Source organism: Malaclemys terrapin, chromosome 24, assembly GCF_027887155.1.
Source record: "Malaclemys terrapin pileata isolate rMalTer1 chromosome 24, rMalTer1.hap1, whole genome shotgun sequence".
Taxonomy (NCBI): Eukaryota; Metazoa; Chordata; order Testudines; family Emydidae; genus Malaclemys; species Malaclemys terrapin.
In genome coordinates this window covers 12680212-12692311 of record NC_071528.1, presented here as the reverse complement: position 1 = coordinate 12692311, position 12100 = coordinate 12680212, and the positions used below count along the sequence as shown (strand labels likewise).

The following is a 12100-nucleotide window of genomic DNA, read 5'->3' as shown; positions in this document are numbered from 1 at the left end:
GCTTCAGAGGAGGGTTCAGATCTGTGATCTTCAGAGACAGTGAGCTGGAGTTCTTCCATCTGCTTTACCGTCTGTTGCTGAAGCCTGGTTACTAATGGTTTTGTTAAATTGGCCCCTATATTAGGGATTGGGAGAGTCTCATGATCCAAACAGTAGTGACCTGCTGCTCTTACCATATGATGGCCGGTGTGTAATGATTTGATGGGGAGATGGTCACTTTCAAAAGACTAATACTAGCCTGACTGAAGGGGCAGTTTGCGTAGAGACCACTAGGCATGAAGACGTCTACCTTCAGGTTGGAGTTGCAGCCTGTTGGTAGAATAACATGGGGAAGCCTTGCGCTGTTGCTGATCCTGCTTAGTTATCAAGGTAGTGGATGGGCTCCTTTTAAAAACCCTAGGCCTTGTAGGTAGGACTCCAGGAACCCAGGCTATAAACATGGCACCTTCCAATGCCCGAAGTCCAAAGTGAGTGGACACTTCCTTAGTGATGCTCCTGCTGAAGTGGTCGAGGGGATTCCCCCAAAGCCAACAGCTGATATCTACCCAGTGCACCTCCTGGGGTGAACGCCACTGGGAAATGCGTCAAAGGGCTCACTCCTATCCATGTTAATGGGGTGGGATTACTATGCGGGGGGAAAGTGATGTAAAAAGTGCAACCAAAGCTTTACAATGACAAAAGGCCGCTTGTGCTTGTTTCTTGGCAAAACCTGCTTTTCAGGAGGTGACGGGGTAAAGAGGGGGTATCCACGGTAGTTTGCAAACCCTGCTGTTGAGTCTCCTTTCCCTTCCTCTCTTGCAGTGTGGCCCCAGGAAGAGTACATTGTGGAGTATTCGTTGGAGTACGGGTTTTTACGCCTGTCTCAGAGCACTCGTCAGCGTCTCAGCATCCCAGTCATGGTGGTGACACTAGGTATGTAAGGGACATGATCGGGGCTCATGCATTAGTTGACAAGACTCTTCTAAAATGCCTGCATGTTGTTTGCCAATACCCCAATTTTAGCCATGCCCCCATATACCTACCTTTGCTTCAGTCGCACAGAAACCTTTTATAACAGTGGAGGGGGCCCTCGTTCAGAGAAGGACGGTCTTTACAGGCAGTGTCTTTCCAATACGATGCCAAGGCATCCGTTACGGAGTCTGAATCTAAGCAGTGAGTTTCCGTATCTGAGGCCTAGCGTTATTTTCGAGAGCAGTTGTCCCTCCCAGGAAGGAGTCTCAAGAGACCAAACCTAAACTCTGCCCAATTCGTATTATTTTGTTGCTTTTCCTCCTTTGCTTTAAACTTTAGAGGCTAGAAACAAAGTAGCCTGCAGCCCTCAGAGACGTAACACTTGTGATGCACAACATCAATACCTATTGTCAGGAACGATTATCCCTATCCGAGACAATGTTGAGCATGTCTCCTTAGCACTGGTGTTTATCTCTAATCCTCTCTGCATCCTGCATAGCCCCCAAGTTAAGAATATAAATATGGGAAATGGCAACTCAGAAAAAAACTGGTCTTAAAACCACTCAGACCGACGTACAGTACTGGTGGTGAATTCTCCTGGGTGACCGTTATCCTGTGACAGCGTTCTATTCCACTGATATTCTCTTAATTAACAAGTTTCCAAGGAATAAGTGTAGTCTTATACCTTCTAGTGCCAAAAATCCTAATTAATCAGATGCCAAAATATGTGCGGCAATCAGACTAGATTGATTAGACATAAGTGTAGTGCAAGCAGTGGTGTGTTCTGCTGTATTAAACAGTGATTACAGGGCAGATAACAAATCGGTCTACGTTAAAGGTAGGTGCTGGTTTTATTTGGTCTGATCTTTCAAATTCCTACATAAACACCCTACCTGCTGTACTAAAAATGGCTTGCATTTATATTCCACCTTTCATCTGGATGGATCCCAGCCGCATTGTGAGCAAGTACATGTGTATATAAAACTCATTTGAATGTATGTAGCACTTTCATGTCACTAGATTGACCTAATCAGGGCAGCCACCTCTGTGGTGGAATGCTGAAACTTTTCCAACAGTGCCTGGAATGACCTGGGGATGCTGAGTCACTTTGAGTCAACATTTTAAGATCCTTTTGCTTTAATTCTGAATCTCGTTGCAAATAACTGTAACCGTCCATCTCACTGTCCTTACACGTCCTGATTATTTCTGCCACGTGAAGAACTTCAGTCCACGTTGGCCGTTCTCATCCCACTGCAAAAGCCAATGTTTCTACAGTACTATGCCTCCTGTCCTGCTAAAAGGCTCAGACAAGGTAGTTCCGTGCTTAGCTGGGGAAAATGCACCACTTCTGCAGGCTTAAGGAGGGAGAATCTAAGCCTGGGAATCGAATTTTGTTTGCCCACATAGCACTACAGAGCATCTGATGGGTTTTGAGGTAAATAGTAACAGGAAGAGTTTCCTGCTCCGCGGTTTCACCTCTGATTGAACAGAGTGAATCTTCTGTGCTTTTCATGCAGATCCCACCAGGGACCAGTGCTTTGGAGACCGATTTAGTCGCCTGCTGCTGGACGAGTTCCTGGGTTACGATGACATTCTAATGTCCAGTGTGAAAGCTTTAGCTGAAAACGAAGAGAACAAAGGTAAAGGCACCAGGAAACAATTTTGTGATGGAATATTTGGAGGAGGTGCATGGAGTCTGTGGGTGCATGAATGGTGTGCCCTGGCTGTTGACCATGCCCTAGTACTGAGAACGCTTACCCGGCTCCATGGGGAGATTATCACCAGGCAAGTAAAATGAAATAAGTGTGAGAAGAGAGGATAATGGCCACAAGGAAGATTTTCTCCTGCCTTATGCTGAATAAGAACAAAGGTGCACCAATACAGGAAGTTCAGCCTATCGTTTATTGTTTAATCAGACCCGGCTCCTCTTTCTTCCAGGTTTCCTCCGCAACGTGGTGTCCGGGGAGCACTATCGCTTTGTTAGCATGTGGATGGCTAGGACTTCATACCTAGCAGCCTTTGTTATCATGGTCATATTTGTAAGTAAAATGGTTTCAGTGTTGCCTGGATTTCCGGACTAGGGCTTGCCGGGTGCTAGTTAAGACTTAATTTTGGTAACTTTCGTATGTGCCCTACATCTGTATTAACACAAGAGGCCACTGCTACTTTTACTAAATATACTTAAAATCTTCTGCAAATGCAGAATTGACCCAGATTAAACCAATAAGCAAAGGAGGCTGAAATATCATAGATGCCAAACCACTATGGGCAGTGATCCTTCTTCCTTTGACGCAAGACCACGTAAAACCATAATCTAATGGCTGGCGAGAGGAGGTGTTTAAATCTCTCACATGAAGATAAATCAGTCTTCTGTGATCTTTCTCAGAGACCGTGTGCCTAGCTGGAGGCTCACAGGACTGGGACAGAGCTGGAACTTTGGGTTCTGGTCTCAACTCTGTTACAGATTTTTGGGCATCACTTAACCTGTCAGAACTAGACTCCTCCTACAGCTAAACTACTTGCCTGTCTCTTTCACAGGGACAGCATGTGGTTTAATTACTGTTTGTAACGTGCCAAAGAAGTGCTACTTAAAACTAAGAGTGAAATGTGCAGTACAATCTTGGGCTTTGTTACGGTGCTAAAAAAAATCCCCGCAAGCCTGCAAATTCTTAGTTAACATAGATTCTAAGGTCAGAAGGGTCTGTTATGATCATCTAATTCAGGGGTCAGCAACCTTTCAGAAGTGGTGTGCCGAGTCTTCATTTATTCACTCTGATTTAAGGTTTCGCGTGCCAGTCATACATTTTAATGTTTTTAGAAGGTCTCTTTCTGTAAGTCTATAATATAGAACTAAACTATTGTTGTATGTAAAGTAAATAAGGTTTTTAAAATGTTTAAGAAGCTTCATTTAAAATTAAATTAAAATGCAGAGCCCCCCTGGACCGGTGGCCAGGACCTGGCAGTGTGAGTGCCACTGAAAATCAGCTTGTGTGCCGCCTTCGGCATGCGTGCCATAGGTTGCCTACCCCGACCTCCTGCATAGCCCAGGCCAAAGAACCTCACCAGTACATGTCACAGTTTGCAGGTTAACTGTGCACCTCTGACCCCTCTTTGGTCTGCTCAAGGGCACCCCTTTACATCTCAACCCTCTAGCCATCACCTCTCTGTGAGCAAAGTACTGCAACGCTCTTCCTCCAGACTGAGATTTAACCTTCAATTCCTTCTGCCCTTCGGTGTGCCTATCCCAGCAAATAAGACCTTAGCTCAGCCCCTATAGCTCTGCCCTCTTTCTCAAGGGCTAGGACAGTGAATGCCAGTGACCAAACATAGCATAAAACAATAAACATGCTACACGTGTGCTAGGCTTACTAAGCGTTTCCAGACCCTGGCACGGTTTCCAGTCCTTTGGATCCTCCCATCAGGGTTGTTCCCTCTTGGTTACAATCTCTTGTCAGTTATTGGAGCAAACTGAGAAAATCTGAGTCAGTTCAGCTGAGCCTTTATACTAGAAGCCTTTCTTTGTCTCCTGGGCCTCTGGAACCCAGTCTGAACCAGTATAGGCCAAAATCCCCAGGAGGTGGTTCCTCTTTGGAGTTGGGTCCCTGTCCCAGGGTTTGCTGTAATGGCCCCCCACTGTTGATTGGTATATCTCCATATATTATAACGATCTCATAGAGCTGGAAGGGGACCCTGAAAGGTCATAAAGTCCAGCCCCTTGCCTTCACTAGGAGGACCAAGTACTGATTTTGCCCCAGATCCCTAAGTGGCCCCCTCAAGTACTGAACTCACAACCCTGGGTTTAGCAGGCCAATGCTCAAACCACTGAGCTATCCTTCCCCCGTGGAGCCAGAATATAATTGATGGCTCACAGCGATACAGACACCATTTTAAAACCTTGGTACAGTAGACTCAAAGATATCGCATGTGTCAGGATGCACTGAGACAGATATTACAAAGATGGAGCATCAGCATGAACTCTGTATCCTATTACGACCCTCTATGGGAAAACAACCTTCCCAGGGCAGTCCAGTTCTAATCCTGATCTGTTTTGCCTTTTCAGACTCTGTCCGTCTCAATGCTGTTGCGCTACTCTCATCATCAGATCTTTGTTTTCATTGGTAAGTGCTTCTAAATCTCACTCCTACAAACGGTTTCTTTGGGGATAAGGCCATGCCCTGGTGAACACCCACTACCTTTGGAGGGCAAGAAAAGAGCTTAGTGTCTTTTGTGGAGTTGAGACAGTCGATTCTTTATCCCATCCATCATCCTCGAGCTGGGAAAACATGGTAACATTTTCCAAAGGTTACTCAAAGCAGAAGCTGACATGGCGTCACTTTTGCCACCTGGAGTACACTGCTTAGTGACCAAGGGACAGATTCTGTCCTAGTGTGAACGCAGCTCCAGTGACTTCTAGACGCCTTTTCTTCCTGCTTACATCAGATCTGAATTTAGCCTAAATTCTCCAGACAAATATGCTCTTTAAGTTGCCCTTTATGACCACTTCCCCTCTCATCTGAGGTTGACTGAATGCAAATTCCACGTTTCAGGACATGACCTAATGCCTCAGGGGTCAAAAAACCACTGTCCCAAAGGTGCAGCCCTGGTGCCTTCTGGGACATTTCATCTTCGGCTGAAGCAGTGGGTATAGGTCATTACCAGGGCAGGATTGGTCAGACCAGTTGCCTGCTCCAGTGTGGGCCTATGTAGAATGTGAGCTGTAAGCAGTTAGTAGCCATACTGTCTCCTGCATGCCCTCCTGCATCTAGTTCTAAAGATGGCTTGTGGCGCGTTACTCTGCTCCATGAGCTGCTGAGAGCCCTTCACGGTTTGCTTTCCTTCTTGCAGTGGACCTCTTACAGATGCTGGAGATGAACATGACCATTGCATTCCCTGCTGCTCCCTTACTCACGGTCATTTTGGCTCTAGTAGGTAAGAACGTGGATTTACTCCTTACGTAAAGGAAGAACACTGAGCAGTGTAGCTCAGCGTAGCAAGTTGCTTCGGGGTGCATTGAACAAACAATCCCTCTCTTGTACCTTACGTCACTGGGGGGTTAATGTTCTCACTCTCTGCAGAGATGTAATGTCATGGAACTTGGTGTGACCTTGTTGTCAGATGTTTTTGTCCTAGTCTCCAGTAGAAATATACCCACACTCGGGTTGGGGCTGGTCAGGATTAGTGAGTCTCAGAGCTGTGCATTGGGGGTGGAGGTAATCTACATTGTGAGTGTACATTCTGTATAGCTTTGATCCACTTCGCCGTCTCTCGCTTTCCTGACCTATGTCCTACACCAACAAAACTTCATTTAAAAACAATAAATCCTGTGCTGCAGCTAACACTATAGGTGAAGATTCCAGTCAGCAAAGAAATCTTTGTGCTTTACCGCATCTCCTGTTAGAAACCAGCTCCATTGTGCCTGGTTGCATTTGCTTTGCAATCCAGCAAATGCACCGTAGCACCAGTTGCTAGATAGTGTTTATTCCGGGTGCACCCTGAGTACTGGAGAATGGCTAACTGGGATTACCCATTGACCAGGCCCCATAGCTAGTTGACGTGTCAGTGTTTTTTGTCCGGCAGGCATGGAAGCCATTATGTCAGAGTTCTTCAATGACACCACCACTGCGTTTTATATCATCCTCATCGTGTGGCTGGCGGACCAGTATGATGCCATCTGTTGCCACACCAATACTAGTAAGAGGCATTGGCTCAGGTAAGAGAGTTGCCCATTCTCCTTCTAGCATGTGCACTTCCATCACCTAGCCATGTGCTTCAGACCTATATTGCATGCTGCTTTATTCTGCGATGCGAGGCTTCTTTAAAATTTTCATCCAGCGGTGCTGGGTTGGCTTCCATTTCGGATAGCCACTTTCCCTGCTTGGCCCCCGATGTTCCTGCATCTGAAGCCCACATTCAGGAGGCAAATTGGCTCTTTCCTGTGTAACTATTAGGAAGTCCCCCTTTAAAACTGATTCAAACATTTTCCCACTTGTCGGTCCTGCTCTGTATTTAGATGAACACTGATGTCCGCTGCGAAAGTCGAGAATACCCATTAGTCAAGGTCTCACAGCTGCTCAGTGGGAAACCCCCTCTCCAGGCTGGGGTGGGTGGGTTCTCTCTGGTTACGTCCTGTTCCTTATTGTCCCTTCTCTTTCCAGGTTCTTCTACTTGTACCACTTTGCCTTCTATGCATACCACTACCGATTTAATGGTCAGTACAGCAGCCTGGCTCTGGTCACCTCATGGCTTTTCATCCAGGTAAGCAGTGGCCTCCTTTTGCCGCTCATCAGGTAGAGAGCGGATTATATGAGACAGATCTATGTCTTAGTGCTAATTCTCCGCCTGGTCACTTCATTAACCTTATGAGTGAGCTGGATAGAAATCTAGGGCTTAAAATATCAAGTCAGAAACTGATCAGGCCACTTGAATGGCTATGCGTGGATGGACACAGACTAGAGTAAATTACCCCTGAGTCACTGACCGCCACAATGTAGACTCTGTAAAAGCTGTTACAGAGTTGGTTTTGAACAGAAATCTTCACTTAACCAAGAGATCTGTGCACTCTCTGGGAACATGAGGATAGAGGGTGGATGAAACTGCCAAATCCCTTAAGATACAGGGCCTTAGACTTCTAGGCCATGGGCTCAAATCCATCTGTGGCCATTAGGGATTTAAAATTGGATGCATAAAATGATTGAGGGTTAATGGCAAGTGAGTTTTGGGGGGGTAGGGGGTCTCAGTCAAATTCCCACTGGATAGCTGTCCAGATAACATAAGGCACCTTCCTAAATGATCTCTTTTTGTGAGGGTTGTGACTCGGGGGCCAGGGACTGACTGGGCATAGGCAGAACTCTCCATGCAGGTGATGCCTGAATGGTATTGAGGATGCTTGCACTGCTGCTGCCGGATGTCCCTGCTCTGTGGCTAGAGGACTTGAGTGTCTCTGGCTGATGACCTGACACCTCGCCCCAGCTGTAAGCCTGCAGTCAGCTGGCCATAGAAACTCCAGATATTCCTGGCTGCTGCCTTCCTCCCCATCCCTCCTCAAGAGGCTTGGATTCTGTGATCCCCTGGTTGGTTGCAGGGCTTTTGTGGCCCCACTAAGCTGCTGGAGAGGCCTCTAGGTACCACAGTGGAAGGTGGAAAATCCTTGCCAAAATGTCTCGGTTTGACTCTAAATCCTGAACGTTTCCGGTTCCAGTATGAGTCAGAGCAGCCTAGCCGCTCCCCTGCTCTCGTGATTACAACAGTTAAGGGAACCAAGCCACAGGCTTTCTACAGGGCTGCAGCAAAAACCTCTTTGGCAGATCTTGGCCAACAAGTAACTCCTTTCCCTTTGTGTTCCCTAGCACTCCATGATCTATTTCTTCCATCATTATGAGCTGCCGGCCATCCTCCAGCAGATCAGAATCCAAGAGATGCTGCTGCAGAACCAGCAGGTGGGTCAAGGGACCCAAACAACGCTGCAGGACAACCTCAACAACAACACTACAGCCGCCCCCGCCGACATGGGCGGCAGGCGGCCCCATCCGGCAGCTGGTCCCGCCGCAGAAAGCAGCGGCCCCAGTTCTCTGGCTCCTGGCGAGGATCCCAGCGCCGTTGCCATTGCAGCTGCTACAGCCTCTTCCGTAGGGAGTGATCTGAACTGGGTAGCTGAAACTGCCGCCATCATTACCGAAGCCTCGTTTCTGTCTGACCTGAGCACTACCCTCTTGGAGCCAAACGTGGTGCACGAAGCCATGGCCAATGGGAGCCCACAGGATGCTGCGGTTGCTGCTACTTCAAGCGTGGTAGCCCGAATTCGAGTCAGTAGCGACCACGTGGAGACTGCTATGGGCTCCATTACTATTGAGGTCTCTTCAACAGCAGTGGTTACTGCAACAGACGCGCCCCCGGGTGCAGAAGGGACACCAGCTACCCCCCTTGCCAGTGCCCCCCTTGTCCCAGCACAGGAGGATGGTGCGTCTGTCCCCAGTCCTTCCCTTCCCGAGCAGACTGAGGCTGCAGGGGAGTCATTGAGCCAAGCAGAACCTAGCGGAAAGGACTGTGTTGCAAACAGTAACCTGGCAGAGACCCCTCAGCCTCTCACGCAAGATACTGATCTGGGCAAGCATTTGGATAGTGCTTTTGGGGACCATGGGGAGACCGCCCCCTGCCCAACAGCAGTGGACAGTACAGCCTGCTCCGAAGCTCACTCAGAACCAGAGTCCAGGAGCCTGTCCTGAGCTTGTTCTCTCTCTCCTTGTTCTCTGGCAGTCCAGAAGGAATCTGGATGTCTTGTTTCTCCCCATGCCTCCCCCATAATTCCTTCTAGTGGAGGCAAAGCGGCTGGAGCACAGTATAGAGGCAATACATTTCTCCCCTGGACAGTAAATGTGTATGTGTGACTAGCCATGAATCCCCAGCCTCCCTCTGCAACTAGACCTGCGGAGAGAGGTTCTCCACCGCGGGCAAGCTCCTGGGGCCCCACGTTTTTCTTAAGCCATTGGCAGACAACAGGGCTGCAGGACTGGTGCACTCGGGCTAGTCAGCGTCACACTTCTGTGGTCCCCCCCCCCTTCTTCCTCTCCCACCCCTCCTGCGTTGCTCTTACAAGGAAGGGCTTCCAGTTGTGCCGGCTGGATCAGCTGCTGGGGACTGAGTCGTTAGCCCTACTTGCCTTTGCAAGTGTGACCCAAATTGTACTAAACAATTTTTTTGTTTTAACCAAAAAAAAAAAAAATCTTAGTGTGATGAGTTGCATCTAATGTGGTGTATTCCTGGAAAGACAGGTGGGAAAGCTCATCCACTGAAATGGAAATGAACCTCAGGGGCTGTCAGAAACCACTTGCTGGAGCTAAGAGTCATTTCCTTTCATCATGGGAGCTTCGGGGGATGCTGCTTGACATCTTCACTCTGACAGTTTGGTAGCATCTAGCTGATTGTCTGCAGCTGAATCTCCCTGTTCTCAGCTCTTGTTCCTCCCCAGCCACGTGGGCCTTGACTGTATAGGGTTTTTTGGCTACTTAGCAAAGGAGTAAAGTTGGCGGTTGCAAAGACAAATTATATATATAGAGAGAGCTCTATCTATTTTTAGAAAGATGCAGAGGTTTTAAAGGGCGAGAGACAAGTCTGTGTTAATGGGGGGAGAAGATACGGGTGGCAGTTTCCTGGCGTTCCTATCTTTTAGAACTGCAGTTTGTGTAACGGAATGGGTGTGTGGCGGGGGTGTTCAGGTCTCCTTTGGAGATCCACAGAAGGCAGCAGAGGGAATCGGCAAGCTTGGCCTTCCGCTAGGGAAAGTGCATCTTAAGCCCTGTGCGCTTTTACCAGATATCATTGCAGTAGAGAAGCTGGGAAATAGGGCTTCGATTAGCTGTAGTTAAGCATCTTTCTGCTGCCCTCTCCCCCTGACCTCTTAGCAGTGGCCACCCTGTCCTGGGAGAGGTGAAACGTGAGGCTGTTTTCCTGTGCTACCAGATCTCCGAGAGCCAGTCAGTGCTGTCTGAGCTGATAGGGTCATACCGATTCCCCGGCAGGTGGCAGGGGTGTGCTTGGAACCATCTAGGCTGCTTCTGGGACGGATCCCCATGGCTATCCTCCCTTTTCCATTCCCGCTGCACCCCCGAAAGGAGAGCAGCTCTTCTTGCTGCCACATGGCCTCCAGCAGGGGCTCTCTGAATCCAGCACCTTAAATGCATAGCACATAGACTGAGTAAGCTAGAGCCGGGGGCTGTGGCCTGAAAACATTCGTTAGAAACTGAACTACAGCTTCATAATTCACAGAAGAGCCTTTAGGGACGCATGTGTGTAGCCCGGTAGCTCCACTCTTTGCTTTGGTGGCTTAGTTTGTTTTCTCAGTGCCTTGTCCCATGCGTGGGACACCTTCACATCCTAAGATTGGGCCCTTCCATGAGTCGAGAAACCCCCTTGGCACAGGGCCAGAAGGGGAGACCGCAGGTAGAAAACTGTTACTCACGATGGCTCGGTAGAAAAGCAAAGGACCCGAACCGTGAAGCCAAGAAGAAATTTAGATAAACCCTCCCTCTCCTCCCTGGCCAAAAGGAAGCCTGGAGCACTGTCCTGCTGAAAGGAGAGGCAAAGCTGGCTGTGAGATTAGTGTCTCACCCTGGTAGACTGTAGTTTGCCCAAGGGCTATCTGGCTCTATACCTTTTTACTAACTAGTTGTAGTGGGTGACATCTGGTACCCAAGTTAGAGAGGCTGCATTAGAAACCACCCTGTTATCGGCAGCAAAGTTTTCTAGTTCACTCAGCCTGCACTGGTATGCCCATCCTGGGAGCCCCTTCCTTTGGAGAAGGGTTTGTGGTAGGTGATGGGCGGTTCCCCCCAGCAAGGCTCTGAGAGGGGAGATAAACTCAGGAAAAGGGAGCATATGTGGTGGAAAAGGGAAGTGCCATGGGGGAGGGGGGGGCTTAGCCCCCCTTGATTAGAGGGGTGCTGGAAGGCATGTCGCCAGGGGGGTGGAGACCAAGCTGTGGAATTGTCCTTGGGCTCCATCCTTGTCTACATGAGCTAAGCAGCCCGTAAGTGCAGCCAGTGTTTCCTTCCCAGGAATGAGGCCCTCAGGCATTTCCATTGCTTGCCGCATGGGGGAGGCGCTGCTGGGTGGGGAAGTGGGGTGTGATCGAAGGCTTTGCCATGGCAGTGGCTGCCCAGCGCAGAGGGGTTCCCGACAGTATCTTCGCCTTTCCTCCCCAGAAACCCTTTCTAGGGAGTACCTGCTGCTGCTGGAGGTGGAGAGCATGTGCCAGGGCCCGATACATTGCTGGACCCCTCTCACTACACCCAACCTCCCCAGGAGCGAGATGAGGTCCAGCCACCATCTCTCCCCTCAATTATCTGATGCTGCTTCTAGGCAGGTTGTAAAGGTCACAGAGCACAAGGCAGCAGAAACAGCTGTAGGATTTGGGGGGGGAGAATGAACCAAATCATTTGCTGAATGAAGGGTAGAGTTCATTCTATTTAATTAATGTACAAAATGTGTTTGTATATAATAAATATTATCTCTAACAGCTTCAGTGGTGCTGCTTTGCTAACGCTTCGTGCTGGGGTCCTGGGCAGGCTTGACCTGTGCGGCTCTGGTCTTCAGTCTGGGCAGTATCCCCTACACTTAGCGCCTAGGTCTGAGACTGTCCTAGGATCTGAGCACC

The 12100-nt window shown here is 48.8% G+C and overlaps 1 protein-coding gene across 2 annotated transcripts in view; it reads left to right on the top strand.

Moving 5' to 3' along the window:
* Positions 1 to 11962, top strand: part of TMEM259 (transmembrane protein 259) — a 30713-nt gene extending 18751 nt beyond the window's left edge. For both annotated transcript variants that reach the window (XM_054013332.1, XM_054013331.1), the window contains exons 4-11: positions 802 to 912; positions 2469 to 2591; positions 2890 to 2990; positions 5012 to 5069; positions 5797 to 5880; positions 6529 to 6661; positions 7107 to 7206; positions 8298 to 11962. In XM_054013332.1, coding sequence (XP_053869307.1) covers positions 802 to 912; positions 2469 to 2591; positions 2890 to 2990; positions 5012 to 5069; positions 5797 to 5880; positions 6529 to 6661; positions 7107 to 7206; positions 8298 to 9173 — 1586 coding nt within the window. In that variant the 3' untranslated portion in view covers positions 9174 to 11962. The remainder of the gene's footprint in view (positions 1 to 801; positions 913 to 2468; positions 2592 to 2889; positions 2991 to 5011; positions 5070 to 5796; positions 5881 to 6528; positions 6662 to 7106; positions 7207 to 8297) is intronic.
* The last annotated feature ends 138 nt before the right edge of the window (positions 11963 to 12100 follow it).